Raw genomic sequence first — 26,546 nt, 5'->3', positions numbered from 1 at the left:
TAAAAAAAAACAAAACCTCCAGCGAAGGAGACCGGCTGTCTCAGAACTTGTGCCTTCCCTCGCACTTCTGCAGTCTTGATGCCTCTTCCTTGGGCTACAAACACAGCATGGATGGATTATAGACGATCACATTTCAATGTTTTTAAATTTTTCTTTTTGTTAAAAAAAAAAAAGAAGGGAAAATAGAGTTATACACACATGTATCACAGCATTTTCAAAAGGCCCCCCACTGCGTCTCTGTTAGCAGTTCAGCCTCCGTGTTAAGCCTGGATGTAAGGCAGCTGGAAGATTAAAACGGCATTGTTAGAACATCCGCTGAAATGTCCTCATGGTTTTTTTCTTCTTTGTTTGTTTGTTTGTTGTTCCATATTTATTTTATTTGTTTGTTTTTTTAAAGTTTGGCAGGCAAAGAGAAAATGCTTCCTCCCCCCCCTTTTTTTAGGCAGGAAGAAAAATAACGATGGGACAGTTTGTTTTTTTAAAGGTGGTAGGGGTTTGAAAATGGCTTCGAGGAGGTTACATTCTAGAGGTGACTCAGATGGTTGATTCATTTCTTTGCTTGTTGCTTGTATTCTCCTCTTGCCTTGCAGTTGATAGTTTTTGGTTCCCCACGTCCTGTACAGACTCAGGTTTCACATCCTCCATATAACCTGCTTCCCCACCCACCCCAGGTGGCAGTAGATAGATGCAACAGTATTTTCACTTGACCTTTACATTATGATACTGAAGTTAAGAGTTAGATGGAAGAGCCATGTTACAGAAAAGCTTTCCCATCTCTGTGAGAAAGAACGAAGCAACAGAAAGTCCTGTGGAGATGCAGGTGCCATGTTGAACTGAGCTCTACCTTGGCACTGGCATCAGTTTGAGATAAATATATCTATACATATATATATATGTATGTATGTGTATACATATATATATACACACATTTGTTTATTTATTTATTTTAGCACACTGTCCCATTCTCAGGTCTGGATTTGGGGCAGTTGGTCCTGGGGACAGGTTGGACAGAAGGGGCCAGGGTGCAGAAGAAGCCCGATATAAGAGTGAGGCCCAGGCCTCCCCACGCACAGAACATGGACCAGCCGTAGCCATGACTGATGTCATCGGGAAGTCCGTACAGGTAGCGGGGGTAGCGGGAAAGCTCGAAGTTGATTCCAGCCACGCATGTGCACAGTGAAATGATGCAGAAGGTACCTGGAGAAGGACAAGAGGGGGGAAGGAGGGAGGGAAAGAATAAAGAAAGGTTAGAATGATAAAAGTAGCATTCCCCAGCTGTCTGCAAAAGAGGCAGTGTGATCAATAAGGGAATATCTGAAAGGCTGGAGGAATTGCTACAAAAAGCGACATGGTCACACTGGGTGCCAGGAACTGCTGAGCTGTAGCACTGGCCCTGACTAGAGCTGGTTGGAGAAACTTCCATTGGAATAGGCTGTTCCATCAAAACCAAATCGCTTTGTGAAATCAGGGCAATTTCACTGGTATTTTGTTTTGAAAATAGAAAAGGGGGAGGGGAAGTTCTGATTGTGTCAAAACATCCCATTTTGACATTTTCTGACTAAAATATTTCAGTTTTTCATTTTACATCACTTTTCTTTTAATTTTTTAAAAATTTTGCAGTATATTACATAGTATAACACATCATTTGAAAGTTGAAAATGTTCTCAAAACAAAACATTCTGAACCACCTGAAATGACACTTTTGGGGAATTTTTCTTCACAGAGAATTTTAAAATGTTTGGTTTTCACTCCAGTTCTGAACATTTTGAAATCTCCAAATCCTTCGCAAAACGGAACATCTGTCCTCCTTGCCATTCTAGCCTCCCGCTGCCTCTCTCTGTAATACTGGGGAAGTCACTGAGGCCTGGTTTACACTAAAATGTTAGGTCAACCTTGCTACATTACTCAGGGGTGTGAAAAATCCACCCCCCCGAGTGACATAGTTAAGCCGACCCAACCCCCAGTGTAGACAGCACTAAGTTGATGGAAGAATTCTTCTGTTGACCTAGTTACCACCTCTATGGGAGGTAATATCTACACCGAAGTGATACAGTGGTGCAGCTGCAATGCTGCAGATATGCTGCTGTAACACTTCAAGTGTAGACAAACCCTGAAACTTGCTGCCTCAGTTTTCCATCTGCAAAAGAGGATGAGAGTATTTACGTACTTCATGAGAAGCTTGTGTGTGTAATTCTGGCAGATAAGAAGTGTTATGGAAAGACATGAGTCTCATTTGAGTTGAGGTTTCGTTGAGCTACTCTCCCTTTATGAGCTTGATTTTCCTCTTTGATCCCACCCCCCAACTTCACCAAATTAAATCCAGACCTCTTCACATTTCACAGGAGTGAACGATCTGTCTATGGTATGTTCTTATAATGTATCACCAAGGCACAAAACGAGATCAAACTAGCTAGAGACATAAAGGGTAACAAAAAAACCTTCTACAAATACATTAGAAGCAAGAGGAAGACCAAGGACAGGGTAGGCCCATTGCTCAATGAGGGGGGGGAAACAACAACAGAAAATGTGGAAATGGCAGAGATGCTTAATGACTTCTTCATTTTGGTTTTCAGCAAGAAGGTTGGTAGTGACTGGACGTCTAACACAGTGAATGCCAGTGAAAATGAGGTAAGATCAGTGGCTGAAATAGGGAAAGAACAAGTTAAAAATTACTTAGAAAAGTTAGGTGTCTTCAAGTCACCAGGGCCTGATGAAATGTATCCTAGAATACTCAAGGAGTTGACTGAGGAGATATTGGAGACATTAGCGATCATCTTTGAAAAGTCATGGAAGATGGGAGAGATTCCAGAAAACTGGAAAGGCAAATATAGTGCCAATCTATAAAAAGGGAAATAAGGACAACCCGGGGATTGCAGACCAGTCAGCTTAACTTCTGTACCCAGAAAAATAATGGAGCAAATAATTAAGCAATCAATTTGCAAACAACTAGAAGATAATAAGGTGATAAGTAATAGTCAGAATGGATTTGTCAAGAACAAATCTTGTCAAACCAACCTGATAGCTTTCTTTGACAGGGTAACAAGCCTTGTGGATAGGGGGGAAGCGGTAGATGTGGTATATCTAGACTTTAGTGAGGCTTTTGATACTGTCTTGCATGACCTTCTCATAAACAAATTACTGAAAAGTCATGGAAGATGGGAGAGATTCCAGAAAACTGGAAAAGCAAATATAGTGCCAATCTATAAAAAGGGAAATAAGGACAACCCGGGGAGTTGCAGACCAGTCAGCTTAACTTCTGTACCCAGAAAAATAATGGAGCAAATAATTAAGCAATCAATTTGCAAACAACTAGAAGATAATAAGGTGATAAGTAACAATCAGCATGGATTTGTCAAGAACAAATCTTGTCAAACCAACCTGATAGCTTTCTTTGACAGGGTAACAAGCCTTGTGGATAGGGGGGAAGCGGTAGATGTGGTATATCTTGACTTTAGTGAGGCTTTTGATACTGTCTTGCATGACCTTCTCATAAACAAACTACTGAAATGCAACCTAGATGGAGCTACTATAAGGTGGGTGCAAAACTGGTTTGAAAACCGTTCCCAGAGAGTAGTTATCAGTGGTTCACAGTCATGCTGGAAGGGCATATTAAGTGGGGTCCTGCAGGGATCAGTTCTGGGGCCAATTCTGTTCAATGTCTTCATCAATGATTTAGATGATGGCACAGAGAGTACACTTATAAAGTTTGCGGACAATACCAAGCTGGGAGGGGTTGCAAGTGCTTTGGAGGATAGGATTATAATTCAAAATAATCTGCACAAACTGGAGAAATGGTCTGAAGTAAATAGGATTAAATTCAATAAGGATAAATGCAAAGTACTCCACTTAGGAAGGAAAAATCAGGGAAATGACTACCTCGGAAGGAGTATTGAGGAAAGGGATCTGGAAGTCATAGTGCACCACAAGCTAAATATGAGTCAACAGTGTAACACTGTTGCAAAAAATGCGAACATCATTCTGGGATGTATTAGCAGGAGTGTAGTAAGCAAGACACGAGAAGTAATTCTTCTGCTCTACTCCACACTGATTAGGCCTCAACTGGAGTATTGTGTCCAGTTCTGGGCGCCACATTTCAGGAAAGATATGATAAATTGGAGAAAGTTCAGAGAACAACAACAAAATGATTAAATGTCTAGAAAACATGACCTACGAGGGAAGATCGAAAAAATTGGGTTTGTTTAGTCTGGAGAAGAGAAGACCGAGGGGGGACATGATAACAGTTTTCAAGTACATAAAAGGTTGTTAGAGGGAGGAGGGAGAAAAATTGTTCTCCTTAATCTCTGAGGATACGACAAGAAGCAATGGGCTTACATTGCAGCAAGGGAGGTTTAGGTTGGCAATTAGGAAAAACTTCCTAACTGTCAGGGTGGTTAAACAGTGGAATAAATTGCCTAGGGTGGTTGTGGAATCTCCATCATTGGAGATTTTTAAGAGCAGGTTAGACAAACACCTGACAGGGATGGTCTAGATAATACTTAGTCCTGCCATGAGTGCAGGGGACTGGACTAGATGACCTCTCGAGGTCCTTTCCATCCTATGATTTTACCATAGAATCAGCACCTCTCCCTAGAGATGATAGCCAAAATCACAGTAGAGCCAATGGTCTAATTTTCCTCCTTACTTCACCCCCAACACAGTCAGGGCCATGTTATTTTTATAATATTTCCTTCTCTCGCTCTTTTTCCATTCTTCTCTTACTACTCCTCTTCTCTCTCCTTCTTGCTTTTGCCTCTTTTTCTTCCTCTTCTTTACCATTGCTAGTTGCAGCTAAGCAGTGAATTGTACACACTCCATTCTGCGGGCATGAGTGGAATTATGCTAGAGTAGAATATTTCCGGAATGTCTGAAGCCAATCAGACAAGGTGTTGGGGAGAACACATACCAAAAGACATCCTTGGCACACAGGGACATGCCAGTATGGCAAAATCCTTTTTAGAGGCTGCAGCAAAACAAGTCTAGGATCTCCATGTGAATCCCATCTCCACCATTGACCTCCTGTGTGACCTTAGGCAAGTCACTTCCTCTCTCTCTACCTGTTTCCTCCTTCCCCCTCTTTGGGTACATCTACACGGCACTCAGAGTTGATTGCAGCACAGGATGGAATACCCACACAAGCTTTAATCTAGCTAGCATGGCTAAAAATAGCCGTGGCACGGGCTTCAGCACAGGCTGTACAAGCATGCTGGGGACCCTGGGACTGTATCCATGTTGCTAGCCTGTTCCTTGCATATTCACTGCTATTTTTAGCCATGCTAGCTAGATTGAAGCTAATGCTGGTAAGCCTAACCGAGGTGCAATCACACCTCCGACTGCAGTGTATATATACCTTTTGTCTGTCTTGTCTATTTAGATTGTAAATTCTTTGGGACAGGGAATGTCTCTTATTATGTGTTTGTACAGCACCTAGCACAGTGGCCCCCAAATTGTGGAGCACACCCCTTTAGAAGGCATGGAGGAACATCCGAGATGCACAGCAGGGCCCAGCCCAGCCACCACAGGAGATGGGGAGAGAGAGCCGCCCAGCCCCGCTCTGCCCCAGCTCCACTCTGCTCCGGCCTCGGCCCAGCCCTCACCCCTGGCCTACCTGCTGCAACTGTGGCCCTGGCTCCGCTCCTGGCCCCCAGCTCCCGCTTATGGCCCCGGCTCTGCCCCAGGCCCCCGGCCCGCGGCTGCAGCTCCGCTCCCAGCGGGGGCAGACACATTCCATTACAGGAAAGGTGGGTTGTGAGAGGACAAGTTTGGGCACCACTGACCTAGCACAATGAGCCCCCACTCTCAGCTGCGGCCTGTAAATGATACTGTAATAAAATTAATAAATAATAATCATGACCAATAATAATGAATAATAATCTGGTAGTGCCAAAATGCCAGAGGGCTCCCTCCATCTCTGAATTCACTAGAGACACTTCCTTTGCTTGTGTAACAGCAGCAAGGAAATCCCACATTCATTAGAAGTTGGAGACACACCTTACATGGGGTGGGGTCGTGATAGGAAGGGGCCCCTCTTGTAAGAAGCAAGCTGCTAGAAAAGTCACTCCCCTCTCCTTCTTGCTGCCCCCATATTAATACTTAGTTCTGGCTCACATTTTCTTCATGCAAATGCCTGGGCATGCTAACCATTAACCCGTCCCGTGCTGCACAGCACAGAACGCTCTGGCCAGCATCGTACAGAGTGGAACGCTGTGACCACAACTCTGAATGTTTTCCTTTGGCATGAAGGTACACACAAAGAGTGATTAAAACTGCCCCCCTGACGCTTTTTGGGGCCTGATTCTCACTTGCACTGAGGCCCCTTTACATCGCTCTGGGAGTGTACCTGCTGCCAGAACCTTACTGTAAGTGGGCATCGGGCTCTTTTGAGCTAAAGGTTTCACAGCCCTCTTGAAAGGAAGAGATGCTCTGAACCTGTCCCTGCTCTGAGGCTAAACGAAGACCAACAAACAGAGACCAAGAGCCTCAATATATTTCTGCTGCAGATGTTTTTATCTCCCTGCCTCCCACAAACATGACCCTGGCCTCATGCATTTCCTCTCCCTCCCACTGATGTATCTGAAACTATATATTGGCATGATACACACTGGCTTGGCTTCTCTCTAGACAAACCCACAAATCCAGCTGCCAGCAAACACCTTCAGAACTCTGGCCATACAGTCTGCACTGCCGCCCATGACAGAAGGTCATTCAGCCTGCTCTGTGTCCCCTGCAGTGTGGTAAGCCAACCTTGCTGGCAGCTGGCAGCCTGTCAGACTCACTCCTCTAATGCACTGATCGTGTCCTTTGGCCCAGAAAGCTCCTGGCAGAGGCATAGGACGGAGAATGGGACGAGATTGATTTTTCACCTCAGTGTGTGTGGGGGAAATACATTGATGTTAGCCCTCATTTTCCTCTCTAATGAAGGGGCGGTTGAGGGGAACTTTGCCTCTCTGGCTAAATTCTATACATGGTGACCAGACATTCCTGAATAATAAACATTTTATGGTCCCAATTAAGATCAGGTCCCCATTGTGCAGGGTGCTGTACAGACATAGATGAAGAGACAATCCCTGCCCCAGAGGGTAGACTCACCCCAGATTAAATGCTCCAGATCTTTCCAAATATTTTGTAGAGACACCCCAGGCTCTGGGGTCATCTTTAGAGAAGTGTCACACCATTTGCAAATCAACAGCAGGAGATGCAGGCCACTGGAGGGCCTCCTTCCCAGAAGTCAGCAGGTGATCCCCTCCTCTTTATTCTGAAATCAACCCACTTGTTTGATTAGAAATCCCAGTCCCTTCCCCCACATCCTCCCTTGTTAAATGGATTATCCTCGTAACATGAGACTGTGTGGGTAGGAATGCAGTAGTCCCTGTGTGGCAGGCCATCCTGGCTCTTATATCGTGATGGGAGGAAGGTGCATGGCAGAGATACCGAGCTATAAACCAAGCTCTGTGGCTTGTTTCAAAGGGCTGTGGTTATAAAATGGCAAAAGAGTCCCTTCTTTGCTAAAAGGAATAATTTCAGCTCCATTAGAGACATAGGATTGTGAGAGGAGATATCAGGGAAAATCTCTGTTGCCAGTTTGAAACCATGTGGTTGCTAAATACGAAAAGGAAGGAAGTACTCCCCTTCTCCTACACTTTGTCTCATCTATCTCAATGGCAAACTCTTCAGGGCAAGGACAGTGTTTGTACAGTGCCCACAACAATGGGGCTCAGATCTTGGTTGGGGTCTCTAGACACCACCATATAACAAAATAATAAATACTAATGAGGAGAAAGTTACAAACAATGGAGAGTAAAACCAGCCATGAATGTGAAACTCATTAGAAATGCTGTTTCAATCCCTGGATCAAACTCCGTGTTTTTACTGAGCTAATAAATAATCAGTAGTATGCACAAGAATTTGCTGGTGCATGGCTCCATACCCCTCCACTGTCCTTGGTTATGTAAGACGTCATGTACAATATTTTAAACTCCAATTTACCAGCATCCATCAATGACATGCCACTATCTCACTATTTATTGCAACTTACCAAGGCCCCAAAAATGCTGAATCATGCTGGCTAGAGAAAATTTTATGTCCAGTGTGTGAATCCCACATGCTGTTCAGATTCAACTATCAGAACTAGGATGGCCCCACTTACCGTTAATCAGGCCTCATGATGTAAGAGGTACCAGGGCTACTGATAATAACTGAATGCTGGTGTGTTTTAGGGTTGTTTGGGGACCAGTGCAAAATGAGCTGGGGCCTGCAGTCCAATACCTAGTGAATAGATGCCTGTATGACATAAAACCACCCTCCTGATTGGCACCATTGTTGGACTGAATGGGCATGGAGATTGAACTACCCCAAGAAGTGATCTCTCCAAGTCAGGGTTAGACCGGTGTGAGGGGAAAGTAGACTACTGTTGCCCATGATACTGTACCTACGCTAGACACAGGACTTCAGAGCCTCCAGGACTGCCAAATTTCATGAACAATTCATTGTAACAGTCTCTTCCCCACAAAAAATTAAATCCTAAAGAATTGCCCTGATAGGTTCTTGCAATCAGTCATGTACTTCCCTTCCATGTTTACTAATGAGCCAGCGTCCCAGGACAGCAGTGGCAATATAGAATTTTTATTTGTTTATCAAAAACACTTTCTGCAGCTTTGGGATAATTATCCAATCAGAACTGAATGCAGATGGGCTGAGGTTTAAATCTCCCCTCCATGGAATTGGCGGATAGAATATGAATGACAGGCAGTAATAACAGTCCGCCAGGGATGCGTTGGCATCCAAGCAGGACTGGAGGGAGAAAAACTGACTTCTCCAGCACAGCTGACAGGAGTGTAATAAACTGAATTCTGTTGGATGGAGGCAGAGAAATCCAGGCTGACATTTGTGAGGGGAGGTGGGAGTGTCCCAAATGAAACACTAGTGAATGAGACAAAGCCACAGCAATATTTTTGATAAAGGAAAAATCACATTTCATTGGGAAATGCTTCTGTCAGGCAAGACAGCAAGTCTCATCTAAGGCTGTGTCTACACCACAGAAGTTGCTTTGTTTGACATCCAGTAGCTACTCCTAATCAGACAGCTGCCCTTCCTTTAAATCTGGTTTTGAAAATGGTTGCCCTGATAATGGGGAGAGGTTAAACACCTGTTACTGCACATTAATTGTATTTGTCTAGCTATTAAATCAATAAAAGGTAATAACAGAAGCTCTATCTTGAAAAAAAGGAGTGTAAGAACTCACCAGCGGTACTTGTGAGGTACCCCTGCTCTGTTAATCTTGACGAGGCCAATCTGGGGAATCTATATACAATTTATTAATTCTGTTTGATATTATGAACCCTCTGTACCTATCTATATCAAACTACAAACTCCATTATGACTGTAAGGCTGGTCTGTGCCTTCTCTGCTGTCTTTTTACCTCCATCTTGGTGTGAAATTCCAAAGGGTGGAGACACAGGGCTAACAATGGTGGGTTGTTAAACCTCCATGGTCTTCCATTCAAATGGAAGATACCTTACCTCAGGGAGCTATCGGGCACTCATAAGACCCAGTCCACTCAGGTGGGCTGGTAACCAGGCAGTTGATCACCTGACGAGGGGGTTGAGGCTGACCTAACAAAGAAGTCTATAAAAGGGCTAGGTCTGCTCAGAGCAGCTGTCTCTCACCAACCAGAACAGTAAAAGAAGCATGTGTTGAAGGAGAGAAGTCCCAGAATCCGGATCAAATCCCAGCGAATACTTGAGTGGTTAGTAAACTGAGGCAGGGAATCACACATGGGTTTTTCTTATTTTGCATAGATCTGTATATCTCCTGTGTGTCTAAAGTAAAGAGTAATTGCTTTTTAGAAACCCTTTGCAATATCTGTGCCTATTTGCTTCAAGGATCACATGTCCCGGAAGGGGTAAATTATAAACTAGAGAACCTACAAAGCTGGTGTTCTGGGAAAGGGTGTGCTTAAGCTACTGCGGTGTCTTTGGGGTGGGAGTGAGGTTCAGAACTGGTTCTGGGGGCCTACAGCAGTGGGGCCATGAGGTTCAACCTCCAGGTAGCCAACAGAGAACCTGCACCCAGGAAGTATGTCAGAGAGGCCAGAGCCTCCCCAGACCAAAGGAAGCTTAAAAGCATGTAGGCCTAGGGTGTGGGTAGAAACACAACAGCCAGCAAGGGCTATTACATACATCATCTCATCAAATAAATCTGTTAGTCTCTAAGGTGCCACAAGGACTCCTCGTTGTTTTATCTTACATGTAGACTCTAAGCTTTTTAGGGCAGGGACCATCCTTTTGTTATACACAATGTGCAGCATAATGGGACCCTTCATCTCAGTTGGAGCCTCTAGGTGCTACTGCAATACAAATAATAAATACTAATCGCTAGAGCACCTGGGGACCCTGCGTGGATAAGTTTTCATGGAGGCTATTCAGAGCTGCAGAGGAGGAAAACCATACATGAGTTGTGACTGTGGTTTGAGAGTCCACTTTTGCCCTCTCCATATCGGAAGCAGTACTGTGTGGAGCTAGTTACAGCCATTTTTAAGCATGATTGCATCAAGCAGGGCGGTGGGGATGTTCAGGTAGGGAGGTTTTGTTATCATCTGATTACCAGGCTGATTGTGCTTGAACTGGTTTAAACACAACCGGCTCAGTTTGCCAGCACTAACCATGCTGAATCAGTTTAAGGTTTTGCCCCACACCTGCACTTCTGCTTTCTCACATATATTCCTCCATTCTGATTACCAAGTAACTAGTTTTAGAGTCCCTTGTATTTGCTCTGAGAGCTTGCTTGGGCTCTGTGGCCCAGCCATGTGTCAATTCCTTGCAGGACCGGCTCCAGGGTTTTGGACGCTCCAAGCAGCCAAAAAAAAAAAAAAGCCGCGATCGCAATTCGGCGGGAGGTCCTTCGCTCCGAGCCGGAGTGGGGGACCATCCGTCGAATTGCCGCCAAATAGCTGGACGTGCCGCCCCTCTCCGGAGTGGCCGCCCCAAGCACCTGCTTGGTAAGCTGGTGCCTGGAGCCGGCCCTGATTCCTTGCCCTCTACACCTTTGTGAGGCCTAAGCTGGAAAGCTAGAGGAACCTCTGTATGCTGCCACTGTGCCAGAACCCTGCTAACAACAACTTTGTTTAAACATGCCTGTGGCTAGTATTTGTGACTGAGGCCTTAGATAAAGGATGAAAAGCCAACTATTAGTGGAATTCGTTCCTTCACCTTAAAGAGATACCATGGATTTGAAAGCTAGTCAGTTCCTAAAAATAGATACAAGTAGTTTCTGGTACTATGCCTGCCCTTGAGACGCCTCAAAATTTATGTGGATCTACAATCACATTTTCCTCTTGGTTTTTAAAAAATATCTCTTCTGTGCCTGACTGAAAGACACACACACCCTTCCCCACTCCTCCCAAAAAAACAACCGCGGAAACTGACTCATGAACAGACTGTGCTTTCAAATGTGCAAGATAAATAAATGGGGGGGGGGGAAATAAAGATTTTTTTCCTCTCTGATCTCTTACAGTTATAAGAACCTCAGGTGTTACTTTGCAACTCTAGTAGGTAAGAACAGCCCCACAGAAGTCTGATTTAGAAGATGATATTTATTTAACTTTATTTAACCCAGGCAATTCTCACTGAAATGTGAGTTTCGTTTTTTAAAGTGTTTCTGTAGATCTGCATCTGGATGTTGTTGCTATTGGTTGTTATTTGTGGTTATTAATTTCTTTGGAGGGTGTGCTAGTCTTGTGGCCGTCATCTGATCTTTCATTATAGAGCTGGACAAAAACCGCACATCACAACAGAAGCTGCATCATTTTCAGCCTCTCTTTACCCTACACGTTTTTTTGTTCCAGGTACATGAAACAAATAAATAACAAAATGCGGCCTGATCCTGAGGTAGATGTCCCATTAACTAGTTAAATTATATCACAATCCTGAAATTATTAAAGAATAAAACAACACTGCTCCTAGCTCCGTGGTGACAAACTCCGTTGTGCGGGAGCAGCTTTGCAGTAAACTCCTTCTGTGCATGGACTGAATGCCTCAGCGGCACACGGCTCTTGAGAACACTTTATTGCTCTGTGCACACTTGCACGGAATATAAATTATCGTTTAATTATACACCGTCGCATCATCATCAGCTAACAGACGGGTTGCAGAATGCAAAGGATTTACTTTAAATTTGCCCTTATAAAAAGGCTTGGGTGGAAGGAGCTATCTGATTGGCTGACAGGGTTTCCATGCTGTGTCATTATGAGACCATAAACCCACATGGGTTGGAATTTAATACACTTTTTAAAAACTAAGAACCACAATAAACAGCGGGGTGTATAGTAATGCTGTTATCGTATCATATATCTGCTGGTTGGGTGCTTCTTGCATTTGGCCTTTGGCCTCATGTCTCACAGCACACTGGAGGCATGCATAGTAAACCACGGTAACCATGCATCCTGTTGTGTATTATTTCAGCAGCAGTGCATTTGTACTGAATTGTAACTACACAAGCTGTAGTGTATTATTACACCTGGAGAACGTGTATCCTGTACCATAACTGTACACCGTGTTGAGTCAGATCCTCAGCTTGTGCAAATCAATGCATTTCATTGAGCTACACCTAATTACACCAGGTAAGGAGCTGGCACTTTGTGTATTACTCTCTTATGGCACACAGATATGACACAGTAACTCCAAATTGTTGTATATTATGACACCCAAGATTTGAGCACAAGACTCTACAATTGCAGTGCACCCTGTTGTGTATGATTGCACCAATGGTGTGTATACAGTGCACCCTATCATGTATCTCTGCATCCAAGATATGCACAACACAGTAAGTGCACACCCTCCCATGTGTTCTGCACGCAAGTCAGGAGTGACACTGTCACTGCACATCCTGTCTTGCATTATTTCTTCAGAAGCTACAGTCGCACTACGTTTTGATGAGATGGACTCCAGAAAAGAATAGAACAGGGGATGCTCAAAGCATGGGAGTTACTCAGTGACTAACGTTGAACACTGTGGGCACGGTGATGACCATGACCATCTCACCTCAAGATAGCCCAGCAGTAATAACATGACTGACTACACCCATGAGGCCAACATGATGCCTTGCAGCCTTGCAAGCACGTAACCAGAGGCAGCAAAAAAATGAGCCAGTATTAGCACAGCCCTTTAGTGGTGTGGGGATAATATAGGCAGTGGTAATTAATGCCATAATTAAGTAATTTTTGTGTGGAAATAACTCCTTCCATCACTGCATGTCTGATCTCCCAGACTGTTTATCCTGCTGCAAGTTCGTCCAGTATCTGATATATATGCCTGCCATTCCATCACATCTCAGGTCTGCCATATAACCAGACTGCTAGATTGATGCCAAATTGTAGCACTGGCAGGAACCCCCTGTTACGGGCTCTCAATTAATTTGAGCTGACCTTCATTATCACATAGAAGGACTTGACTTGTCACAGTGCTGCATTCACAGCAGTAAAGGTGTTGGACTGAGATTCACTTACTCAGCAGGTGGGTCTAACAAATCTTTTGGAAGGCAAAGCACTCAGTAAGTAGTGATCAATTAATCACAAATGGGAAGCTCATCAGAATGATCTCATCATGGTTACCTCCAGCACTGGACAATAAGATTTCAGCTTCCCGTTGTTACACAGACTTATTTATAACTTTCTGCTATCTTCTCGTTTCCATGTTAACTCTCCTCCTCTGCCAGTACAGGATTTGTGTTAGTTCAAACCAGTTTCTTCTAGCTTTGTGGCTACTTTATCTTTTATTTTCCTCACAAACGTGATTACTCTGCAATTTCTTACACATTCGCGGTTATATGTAAGCTGAAACTTAAAGGTAATCAGAACAGACTATTAAAGTCACAGCAGGCTTTTTATCCAGTTTAAACATGCCTTTGCACCCAAGAAGAAGAGACTTTCAGCACCCTTTTCATATGATCTTTCAGCACCCTGGCTAATTTTTCCCTGTTCCAGGATTTGGAGGATAAATCTACTTCTGCTCTGAAAATCAGATCCCTATATGGAAGTCTGACTTTGGCTTTTAAAGTGAATTTAGAGCTGATGAGAATTGTCAGATTCATGGCGGCTGAGGTCCTTTCTTTGTCTATAGAAGCACAGCATAAACAGAAGCAGTGCAAACTTCTCACACACTGCCCTGCCAATGCCTCTAAAATACCCTGCAAGGAACAATTCAAGGGATGAGAGGGTAGTGTTATCTCAATGTCCATTTAATCCTTATTCCTCTGCTGTGGATGCCATCAAAGATGCCATCTGGTACCAGTTGTGGTGGTGTTTGTTGTATGATTTGGACATCTGTCCATTAGCAACTGTACTGAGACCCACCACCTCACTTCACGCAGGCAACCACACACCTGTCAGGTTATAATGACTTTTTCTTACTCACTGTCTGACTTGGATTGAATTTGAATGGGGGGGTGGCGGACCTTGCTGTAGATGGCTTTGTATCCCACAACCAGTCTCCCGAGCCATTCAGTTAGAACTGGAACCATTTATATTTATCCCGAGGGATATAATTATCCAGAAATCAAACTGAGATTTTCATTGTCCTGTAAATAAAGCCTGCAAGAGACAGGACAAATCCATGAAAATGGTATCACATGAATTGCAGAGTGGGCAGCAGCACTCCTAATCCCTTATTTTTCTGCCTTTTAAAGATTACATGGCATTGAAAAGGGCTAAGATGGATTCTTTCTTCATGTTGCAGGGAGCTAAAACTTTCATCTCCCATGAAGCTGTCCAACTGCGCATAAGTACCATATGTATGACTAACTTCTCTATCGCCCCCTAATAGGGCCCTCAAGAATAGACAAGACGGGCCCACATTGCAAGGGTGCCTGGGAAGGTGGGTCTGAGTCTTGAGTGAATTTCTAAATTCCAAACTGGGCTCTGTTACACATACACAGGCAGTCCCCTTTCTCTCTCTACAGAGAGTTGTTCCTGCCTAGTAAGGTGTTGTGCCAGCTCTACCTCTCCTTCTATTACCCATGCACTGCCTTCCTCTCTGTTTGGTACCAGTATACTAAAGGCACTCAATAAGTAATTGTTAAAAAAACCCCAGTAAACTCAAGTTTTGTTTGACCATCTTCCTCTGGCCTTGAAATGCAAATGCCAGCAGCAGTTCAACACCAGGGGAAGGGATAGCTCAGTGGTTTGAGCATTAGCCTGCTAAACCCAGGGTTGTGAGTTCAATCCTTGAGGGGGCCATTTAGGGATCTGGGGCAAAAATCGGTCTGGGGATTGGCCCTGCTTTGAGCAGGGGGTTGAACTAGATAACCTCCTGAGGTCCCTTCCAACCCTGATAGTCTATTCTATGACATTATCAAGGAGCAGAGAATTACAGAACTTTAAAAAAACATGTAGCTTATCTTCCATGGCTGTTGCTGGGACAGTCCTTTGTGTTCCTATCAGAGCCTACTCCACACATTTTGTCCAGCTTTAATTCACCTCTTCACAGCAGAGCTTCTGTCCTCCCAAAAGACGGGGCTACACAGACTCTCCCCAGAGCCAAAGGCCAGATTATTTGCTGGCGAGCAGCACAAGGCATTACCTGCTTTCTCATCTCCCCAGAGGGCCGAGTGTGCAGCCTCCACATCTCTCCCAGTGCATGCTGGCCTTGGGAGTGAGCAATTAGGGTTCTCTCTAGCTATCTGGCCTACTTTAAAAAGAAATAAAACAAGAGCCGTGAAAAAATGCCTTGTGCTGCAAAATCAGGATGAACTGATGTAGCAGTCTAATGTAGGCCATGTTGAAGAAAGTGGGCTGATCCCAATCAGAAGTAAAGGACGATGGGTTGTTGTGATGGAGTGGGAATTTTCTGTAAATATTTTGTATGAACCCTGTGCCTCAGTTCCCCTCATATCCTGCATTGTCACCTAGGGGATAGAAAAGGGCTATTTACTCTTAAACAGGCGACTAGGCAGGTGTGACTGACGCTTCACTGTCTTGAGTTGGGGCCCATGCCATTGGAGAGTCCATGTAGAGAATGGAAAAGCCAAACACTGGGACATTTGCTACCTAGCAGCTAACGACCAGGGATGGCCCACTCCTCCACAGGAAGCCAGCCGTGTTTGACCAGCTGGACAACAAAGGACTGAGGAAGGGCCAGGTCGGACTGGCCCAGGAACTTCAACAAAGAGGGGACAAGAGTGGGAACCAACGGGACACGACTTGGCTGGGGCTCTGAGCTACAAAGAATGAACCATGCTGTAACTTTCTTTAATCTATGCTAACCAAGGACTTTCTATGCTGTGTTCCAGTTGACTAATAAACCCTTCTATTTGGACAACGCTGTGCGCATGACCCTGCTGTTGGAGGTGCATTGCTCCCTAAGGTAGTAGAAGTCTCCTTCAGGCATCTGCCTCAGTGGGGCTTGCTGAGTGGAGCGCACAGTGTGAAGCAGGTACTGAAGGACCAGAGGTCCAGCCTAAGGAGGCGGTGAAGCCATGAGGCTTATCCTCAAGGAAAAGTGAGACCCCCTAGGGGTCTGGCTCACTGAAGGAGTCATCCAAGAGGCTGTCCAAATCTGGGGTCAGAGCACTGATCCTGTGGATCCGTGACAGTTGTATACACTCTCTCTTTCTCTCTCACACACACAGCTACTGTCAGATCTCTGCACCACAAAAAGCCAGAGTTCTTGTGTGATCTGATACAAAGGTGCCATAACTATTTGTGTTGGTCTTTTTTCTTCAGGGTGTGAGTGCATATCTAGGAGCAGCAGAAATGAACCACAAAAAGAAAGCATTTGAAGTTTGTCTTTGAGGTCAGCTGATGTTTCCATGGCAATCAAATGCTACAGAGTTGACACTAAATTCTCCAGCTGCAGTTACTGATCCATCCCTTCTGTTAAAAGCATTAAATGAATACCACCTGTGTTACACCTCTGGGGTTGGACTGGAATCCACCACTGCTTCAACCCCTCACCCCCAATTTCCGCATGTAGACATAAACTCTTAGGTTTTCACTTTAAAGTGCTGTGCCTGTTGGTATCGGCATAAAGATTAGGCTCCATTTCTGATGTTCTGTGCAAATCATTTAGTGAAAACTGTGTTTCTGCCAGAAGGAGGACACATAGTCCCACAAGTGAACTGATGCTACAGTAGGTGGTGAGATGTGTGTTGCGATCCCTCCTTGAGGAGTATTATTGTAGGAAGTTACAAAAGGGCACTACAATGGAGGATACAGAGTGATTTACAGAAGCGATCTCAGTGAAAGCAGTGTTTCACATTCATTGTTCAAAGTGTCTACTTTTGAAACTGGGTGATATTATTTAAAAAAATGCAAAACCTGTGTGAAACGCAACAATAAGGCTGCAAAGTGAAGCACTTGGAAGTCAAGAAATGTTAAGACTAATCTGCTACCTTAACTGTGTCCTTTGGGCATATGTATTATGATGCTGTCTTGTATCTTCTTGTTGTACAACTGACCTTAACTTTTGCATTTCCTAACATTAAAACGGGGGGGAGAGAGGGGTGTGGGGAAGAGGCGGTATAGCTATTTAATTTTCTAGATTTTTATTTTCTTGGTGAAAAAAGGAAATAAAGAAATAAAATGCCCCATTCCATAGCTGACAGGCATTAGTTGACCAAAGGATGACTGGTGACTGCTAGTCTCTCAGGACAAATATGCATTTCCATACCTGTACATATATATCCCGTCAGTGCACAGATTCAAAAATGTTTAAGGTAACATCAGAGCCCCTGGCCAGCTCACCAGTTCCGTTTTTGTTTGCAGCTTAATGCAATCTATGGCCTTAATCTTAAAGAGCTTAAACTAGTCCAAGACTTCAGATCAATTTAAGCTGCTTATGCCACTTCAAGGCCTTAAATAATTTTAAAATGCAAAAGAAGGGTAAAAAAAAAAATCAAAATTAACAGGGTAACAAAATGGCAGGACACACTCCTGCCTGTTAACCAGTTTTGAAAGGCCTGTGTCCAAGACGTGCAAATACGACGTAGCTCTTTGTCCCCCTCTACTATCTAAACCACATATAGGTGTTAGTTACGTGACTGTCCCATGGTGGTATTACACATGCACTTCCTGAGTGGCACATGCATGCACCCGGTGCCAATTTTTAAGTGAACGTCTCCCAGTGTCATGGACAAATTCAAATGAGCATGCTCAGCATTTGCAAATGCTCCGACCTTTGTCAAACCACAGCTACTATTTGTCAAACCAAGGAAAGACACTATTCCTCAGTGAAGACTACATTTACGCCCTTCTTCAATGTTTATGTTTTAGCCATTGATTATGTAGTTCTATTTCAAAGGGGATGGCCAGATTTCTTGTGTGTAAGTGTATGTATCTGCCATCACTCACAAATGGATGAAAAGATTTTGTATAAGCTTCCCAAAATTATTCATCTCTGAGAAGAGAACAAGCATGAGAAATTGGATTCCCAAATGAGAATGTTATGAAAAGTTATAGGCATGTATGTTTTCAGCCTTCACCATAGCAACTGCTTCTGCTGTGACCACTATAAGAGACGCAACAAAAAGAATTAATAGGGACCACAAACATTTTGCCACATAAAAAGTTACTAAAAAAAGAAATTGCATTAGCCTCTGCCATTTTTAGCTGAACTCCATGGAGTTTCATCCTGTCTCAGTTTTTTCCCTTCTTGCCTCCCCTTGGTAGCTTCCATCAAGGTACTTCATATCTGCCTTGGAGAGATCAATCACGGAGCTTTACCACATGCTTGTTTTACTAAATCCCTACATTTTGTTTGACAAATCAATCAGCAGTAGAATTATTTTTGTGAGATGGAGCCCACAGACAAGTGGAATAGAGACCCTATTTTTCACCATCATATGCAAGTTTCAACGTAGGTTAAATTTAGGATCCAAAGGACCCATCTGTGGCTGCATAGACAGACACTGCAGTTGTCATTTAATTGCAGATATGCACCGCACAGCCATAGACAGTACAATACATAACCTTGGACTTCTTGAAGACAAGCCTCTACTTGGTGAGCTAGAGGAAGATATGCATGTGTGTTGCAAAGAGACAGACTGATACACACAACAGCTCTGATATATAAACCTACCTAAACTGTTAGCAATTGTCCACACTCTCTCTCTCTCCTCCACATACCAGGAGTCAGTTTATCCTGAGATTTCTATTTGCCATGTGATTTATTTCCCTCAACGTCATCCTGCTCACTGAGATCTTGGATAGTACCAGTGATTTTTTGGAAGCCACTTCGCACTGATGCACACTGGCATGCTACACATGGCTGTACTGTATTCCCGTCAGTGCCTTGCAACAGGGGGACATGCACTACTCAGATGTTGCTTTGGGCATCAGAAGGGTTGTTTCCACCATCCCCACCCTCTTCCCAGACCAGAATGTAGAAATAGATGTGAGGAGAATCTCATACACTTATACCTGGTTGGGTGTTTTCTTTAACAAACATCCCTGCTTTGCATATCTGGAAGAAAACACCAAATTGTGCGGGCAACCCGCATACTGATCCTTGACTTTCTTTTTCGTCACACATCTTCCTTGTCTGCTTATCACTCCCGTAACAGCAGCCACAGGGGAGAGTGGGTATTGATCACTGATGTGGGGAAGGGGTATGTAAAGCATTTGTAACCCTGACCCATATCATGTGACTAGGGCCAGACAGTAAGGATGAGTCACTTAGCAGCACTCCTGTGTGGTGTCAGAAGAAAACTAAATCTGTGGTGAAGATGGAGCCAGTGGGAGCTCCTGAAGTCCTCAGACTGGCATATCACTGGGGGAAGGGATTGAAGCACTTCCGCATGTTCCTAGAAGCAAGTGCTAATACAGAGAAATTAGACAGGAAGAAATCCACCACACTTGCTACATGGGGAAGGCCAACAAGCCCTGGAGACCAATAGTACCTTCCAATGGGAGCAAGAAGGTACTCCAAACTGCTAGACAAGGCCATTAAAAAATGTCCTGAAGTCTGTGTTTCACCCAGGCATGTCACGTGCAAAAGACAAGGAATAAGCTGCCAGGTGAAACCTCTGACCATTTTGTGACAACACTGCATATTAAAGCTAAATTGTGCAAACAGGGACATTTAGAAGATGGAATAATTTGTCTATTTACTAACGATAGACTGAGTTATTGAAGGTAAAACTGATATCTGGCTCAAAGCCAAGTTACTGCAAGACCTAGACGTGACTTTGCAATAAATAGTGAATATTTGCAAAACAAGTGAAAATTGTGCTTCTCCAATGACAGTGTTAACAAACAGTGAAAAAACAAAAGTGCATCTCTAATTAGAGTGTATATTAAGGCATAAATAGATATTACAAGGGTAAACAAATGGCAGAGACCATATTTGTTTGCAATAAAAGTGACTGTAATAACATGATGAAAAAGTGGTCATCACAAAGGGTGCTGTGTTATGAAATAAATAGTCCCCTACCAAATTCACGGCCATGAAGCATGCATCACGGACCGTGAAATCTGGTCTCCCACCGTGAAATCTGGTCTTTTGTGTGCTTTTACCCTATACTATACAGATTTCACGGGGGAGACCAGCATTTCTCAAATTGGGGATCCTGACCCAAAGTGGAGTTGGAGGGGGGTCACAAGGTTATTTTAGGGGGGTTGCAGTATTGCCACCCATACTTCTGTCCTGCCTTCAGAGCTGGGCGGCCGGAGAGTGGCAGCTGTTGGTCAGGCACCCAGCTCTGAAGGCAGCACCCCGCCAGCAGCAGCACAGAAGTAAGGGTGGCAATACCATACCATGCCATTCTTTACTTCTGCGCTGCTGCATTCAGAGCTGGGCGACTGGAGAGTGGCGGCTGCTGACTGAGGGCCCAGCTCTGTAGGCAGCAGCACAGAAGGGTGGCAATACCATACCAGGCCATTCTTACTTCTGTGCTACTGCCAGGGCCGCTGAGAGCGGGTTTGGGCCCCGGTGAAAAAAATTTTGGGGGCCTCCCAGCAAGGGCGGACCAGCTAAACAGGGCCGACAAGAGGGGTGGGGGGAAGCCGGGGAAGCCGGGCCTGGAATTTTTTCAGGCCCCCCAGCAAGGGCGGACCGGCTAAACAGGGCTGACGGGGGGGGGGGGGGGGAGGCGGGCCCCGGGCCCCTTTCTGGACCGCCGGGCCCTGTTAATTTGTACCGGCTTCCCCCCCCCATCTCGTCGGCCCTAGCTGCTGCTGGCAGCAGTTCTGCCTTCAGAGCTGGGCTCCCGGCCAGCAGCCATGGCTCTCCAGCTGCCCCGCTCTGAAGGCCACCAGCAGCAGCAGTAAGGGTAGCAGTACCACAACCCCCTCTACAATAACCTTGTGACCCCCTCACAACTCCTTTTTGGGTCAGGACCCCTACAATTACAACACCATGAAATTTCAGATTTAAATAGCTGAAATCATGAAATTTATGATTTTTAAAATCCTATGACCATGAAATTGACCAAAATGGACCATGAATTTGGTAGGGCCCTAGCAATAAAAAACAACTATTTTGCAATAGTGTGTTGTTCTCAGTACAAATTGCAAAGAAATACAAAAGCAAAATACATTCATGAATGTACAGCTGAAGAACAGAGCTCTGATGAAGATCATGAAGTTGACAATAATAGAGTTCTTTGTTGGGTCTCTTAATACATTTGCAAAGGAAAGTTCTGCAACAGATTGTTTTTGACACTGGAAATAAATTAACAAAAAAGTAAAGTTCAGAATAGACCTGAGTGCAATGTAATCAAACTTAGCACACACACACACTAGAGAGAGAGAGAGAGAGAGAGACTACTGACATTAAAATAATAAAAAATAAAAAATAAAAAGTTTTATACAGTGGGCACAAATTAACCTATGTGACAAAGCTACATTTGCACATCTGTGTAAGGACTACCACTCAGCAGAGTTTGAAATAGTGAAGGAGGAAACCCCATGTATGCCTGGGGTAGAGAGTAGGCTGCAAATGCAGATGATCAAATGGGTGATTAACTTTTCTACTGTCCATAGGTTGACCAGATAGCAAGTGTGAAAAACTGGGATGGGAGTGGGGGGAATAGGTGCCTTTATAAGACAAACCCCCGAATATCAGGACTGTACCTATAAAATCAGGATATCTGGTCATCCTAACTGTCCAGAACACAAAATATATTCTTAAATAACTTGATGAGGTGTTGAGGGAAGTGGGATGCATTGACAATGTAAGTGTTCACATTGATAGAGACCTCAGTGCGCCACCAAACCACATAACACCTCATTAGCAGTGAAAGAGAAAATAAAAGCTGAACCTGACCTGATGGTAAAAGTAGATGCTGTTGAGTGAACAGACACCAACTAACTGGAATGCTCAGGATGGCCACTATAATAAAGCCAAACAAGTTAAGAATTTGGACAAAGTCAAAAGTTTTGAGTTAGGCCACCAAACATGAGTGCTACCCCCTGAGAACTGATAAAGAGTTCATGTCTAGAGGACCCCTAAATATTTAGGTTTTGATGCAAGTCAAGGCAGGTCTGAGTCAATATATAAAGTATAAAACTCTTTGCCTCCCATATTTCTTTTGGTAGATACATGTTTAAGCAAATTCCCCTTGGGATTGTCTCAGCACCCTGACATGCGTGAAGGTGAAATCCTGGCCCCACTGAAGTCCATGGGATTTTTTCTATTAATTTCAGTGGGGCCAGGATTTTTCCCATCATGCCCCAGATCTTTGAGGCTCTGTATGGGATGGAAATAACTGTTGATGATCTGCTGGCTTAGGGTAAAAATGATCAATGCCACAACAAGAGATGGCATAATGTTCTGCCACATATCGAAGAAAAGATTCTCAGATTGAACAGCATGAGGTCAGAAATGCTATACATATTCCGCAGCGCCCATCTGGGTATTTAGAAGTGTAAAAAGAGAGGCTTAAAAATCCTATTATGACCAAGCAAATGCTGCCATCAAAGATAAGGTATCCAAGTGTGAAATCTGCAATAAATAGACTGCAAAATAACCCCAGAGGCCATGAGAGATTTCTGATCTCTGTTGGTGTAGATACATTTGAACTAAACAGGAAAGATGACTTCTTATTAGTGAATGTTTTTAACTTGTTGCAAAACACATTGAATAACAATGTAATAACACATTGTAAATCACCATTTACTTGTCATGGGATTCCAGATGAGCTAATAACAGATAATGGCCCACAATTCACAAGTGACTCATTTTGGCCATTCTTTTGATTTATTAGATCAAGCACACTACCTCAAGTCCTTACTATGCACAGTCACATGGGCTAGCTGCTGAGATCAGAAGACAAGTAGCAGGGTCAGGAGCAAGCCAGGTCAGAATGCCAGGATGTCAGGGTCAGGCACCAAGTTGCAGGCAACAGGCAGATAGCAGGGTCAGAGTCAAGCCAGGTCGGGATACCAGGAAGTCATACCAGCAAGGTCAGGCACTAGGTTTCCAACAGTAATTGAATAGTGACGTCAAGGACAAACCAGGGTCAGAGCCAGAGTCTAGCATCTGTCAGAAGCAGGGTCTGGAGCGGAAGCAGGCAGTCAGCCTGTGTCATTGCTCAGATAGCTCCTCATGTTGGCTTCCTGATTTAATTACTGGTATCAGCCTGTCAAGGCTGCTTCCCCACTTTGAACTTTAGGATACAAATGTGGGGGCCTGCATGAAAACTTCTAAGCTTAACTACCAGCTTAGATCTGGTCCGCTGCCACCATCCCAAAGCTAATTCCCTTCCCTGGGTAGACTTGAGAGACATTCACCAATTCCCTGGTGAATACAGATCCAAACCCCTTGGATCTTAAAACAAGGAGAAATTAACCATCCCCCCTCCTTCCTTCCACCAGCTCCTGGTGAATACAGTTCCAACCCCCTTGGATCTTAAAACAAGGAGAAATTAACTATCCCCCCTCCTTCCTTCCACCAACTCCTGGTGAATACAGTTCCAACCCCCTTGGATCTAAAAACAAGGAAAAATCAATCAGGTTCTTAAAAAGAAGGCTTTTAATTAAAGAAAAAGGTAAAAATCATCTCTGTAAAATCAGTATGGAAAATAACTTTACAGGGTAATCAAACTTAAAGAGCTCAGAGGATTCCCCTCTAGCCTCAGGTTCAAAGTACAGCAAACAGAGATAAACACTCTAGTAAAAGGTACATTTACAAGTTGAGAAAACAAAGATAAAAACTAACACGCCTTGCCTGGCTGTTTACTTACAAGTTGGAAATATGGGAGACTTGTTTAGAAAGATTTGGAGAACCTGGATTGATGTCTGGTCCCTCTCAGTCCCAAGAGCAAACAACCCCCAAAACAAAGAGCACAAACAAAAGCCTCCCCCCCCCCGAGATTTGAAAGTATCTTGTCTCCTTATTGGTCCTTTGGGTCAGGTGTCAGCCAGGTTACCTGAGCTTCTTAACCCTTTACAGGTCAAAGGATTTTGGAGTTTCTGGCCAGGAGGGATTTTATAGTACTGTACACAGAAGAGCTGTTACCCTTCCCTTTATAGTTATGACACGCCCCCCAAATCACAGATAGTGTTGGACGTCCGGTTCCACACTGGCTGTGATTTCTTCCTGGAGCTCTAGGAGAAAACAGAGTTAATAAGACACATGTACCTTTAGACATACTACTAATTATATAAAAACTAACAATATGTTTCATTGCAAGAACAATTTTTAACCAGTTGACTCTGGGAAACTTTCCCGGGAGAGTGCATCAGCCACTTTGTTAGAAGCTCCCGAAATGTGTTGTATTTCAAAATCAAAATCTTGGAGAGCTAAACTCCACCGAAGAAGTTTTTTGTTATTCCCCTTGGCGGTATGAAGCCACTGTAGCGCAGCATGGTCTGTTTGTAGTTGGAAACGCCGTCCCCAAACATATGGGCGTAGTTTTTCCAGCGCGTACACAATGGCGTAGCATTCCTTTTCGCTGATTGACCAGTGGCTTTCCCTCTCAGACAGTTTCTTGCTGAGAAACACGACAGGATGGAATTCTTGATCCGGTCCTTCCTGCATTAAAACTGCTCCCACGCCCCGCTTGGATGCATCTGTGGTTACTAGGAACGGTTTGTCAAAGTCTGGGGCCCTTAGCACAGGGTCAGACATGAGCGTCGCCTTAAGCTGGTGAAAGGCCTTTTGACACTCATCAGTCCACTGAACTGCATTTGGCTGTTTCTTTCTGGTTAGGTCTGTCAGCGGGGCGGCGATTTGGCTGTAGTGTGGTACAAATCGCCTATAATATCCGGCCAAGCCTAAGAAGGATTGGACCTGTTTCTTTGACTTTAGAACCGGCCACTTTTGGATAGCATCCACTTTGGCCTGTAGGGGATTTATAGTTCCTTGACCCACCTGGTGCCCCAGGTAAGTCACTCTGTTTTGGCCTATTTGACACTTTTTAGCCTTAACAGTTAGTCCTGCCTGCCGGATGCGCTCGAAGACTTTTTCCAGGTGCTCCAGGTGTTCTGTCCATGAATCAGAAAAAATGGCCACATCATCGAGGTAGGCAACTGCAGATTCTCCCAATCCCGCTAGGAGACCATCTACAAGTTTTGGAAGGTGGCGGGTGCATTTCGCAACCCGAAAGGGAGTACATTGAATTCATACACCCCTGCCTGGGTGACGAAGGCTGACCTTTCCTTAGCGGGTTCATCTAGTGGTACTTGCCAGTACCCTTTTGTTAAGTCTAAAGTAGAGATGAATTGGGCATGTCCCAATTTCTCCAATAGCTCAGCTGTGCGTGGCATTGGATAGTTGTCAGGACGAGTTACAGCATTTAGCTTACGGTAGTCCACGCAAAAGCGTATTTCCCCATCTGGTTTGGGAACTAGAACCACTGGAGATGCCCATGCACTATTAGAGGGGCGGATTATATCCATCTGTAGCATGTCCTGGATCTCCCTTTGTATAGCAGTTTGGGCATGAGGTGACTCCCGGTAGGGTGGGGTTCTAATTGGGTGAGCATTACCTGTGTCAATGGAGTGGTATGCCTGTTCGGTCCGTCCTGGAGTGGCTGAGAAAATTGGTGCAAAGCTTGTGCACAGCTCCTTGATCTGCTGTCGCTGCAGACGTCCAAGGGTCGTGGAGAGGTGGGGGAGGCTATGAGATAGTTAACAGCTCCTAGGCGCTCCTGGACCGTGAATGGTCCTTCCCACGACGCTTCCATTTTATGGGCCTGGAGCGCCTTTAAGACCATGACTTGGTCTCCTACTTTGAAGGACCGTTCTCTGGAATGTTTATCATACCAGGCCTTTTGCTCTTCTTGAGCATCCTTTAGGTTTTCTTTAGCAAGGGCTAAAGAGTGTCGGAGGGTGCTTTGTAGGTTGCTTACAAAGTCTAGAATATTAGTTCCTGGAGAAGGCGTAAACCCCTCCCATTGCTGTTTCACCAACTGTAATGGCCCCTTAACCTCGCGGCCATACACAAGTTCAAATGGTGAAAACCCTAAACTGGGATGTGGTACAGCCCTGTAGGCAAAAAGCAACTGCTGCAACACTAGGTCCCAATCATTGGAGTGTTCATTTACGAATTTACGTATCATGGCCCCCAAAGTTCCATTAAACCTCTCCACCAGGCCATTGGTTTGATGGTGATAAGGGG

At 44.4% G+C, this 26,546-nt stretch overlaps 1 protein-coding gene across 1 annotated transcript in view; it reads right to left on the bottom strand.

Moving 5' to 3' along the window:
* Nucleotides 1-946: 946 nt before the first annotated feature.
* The window catches only part of TMEM178B (transmembrane protein 178B), a 316,692-nt gene continuing 291,092 nt past the window's right edge, over nt 947-26,546 (bottom strand). Inside the window, exon 4 of the mRNA XM_065423855.1 lies at nt 947-1,197. Within this exon, the coding sequence (XP_065279927.1) occupies nt 947-1,197 (251 nt within the window). The remainder of the gene's footprint in view (nt 1,198-26,546) is intronic.

The sequence above is a fragment of the Emys orbicularis genome, chromosome 1 (genome assembly GCF_028017835.1).
Source record: "Emys orbicularis isolate rEmyOrb1 chromosome 1, rEmyOrb1.hap1, whole genome shotgun sequence".
In the NCBI taxonomy this organism is placed as follows: domain Eukaryota; kingdom Metazoa; phylum Chordata; order Testudines; family Emydidae; genus Emys; species Emys orbicularis.
This window is presented reverse-complemented; position numbering and strand designations above follow the sequence as displayed.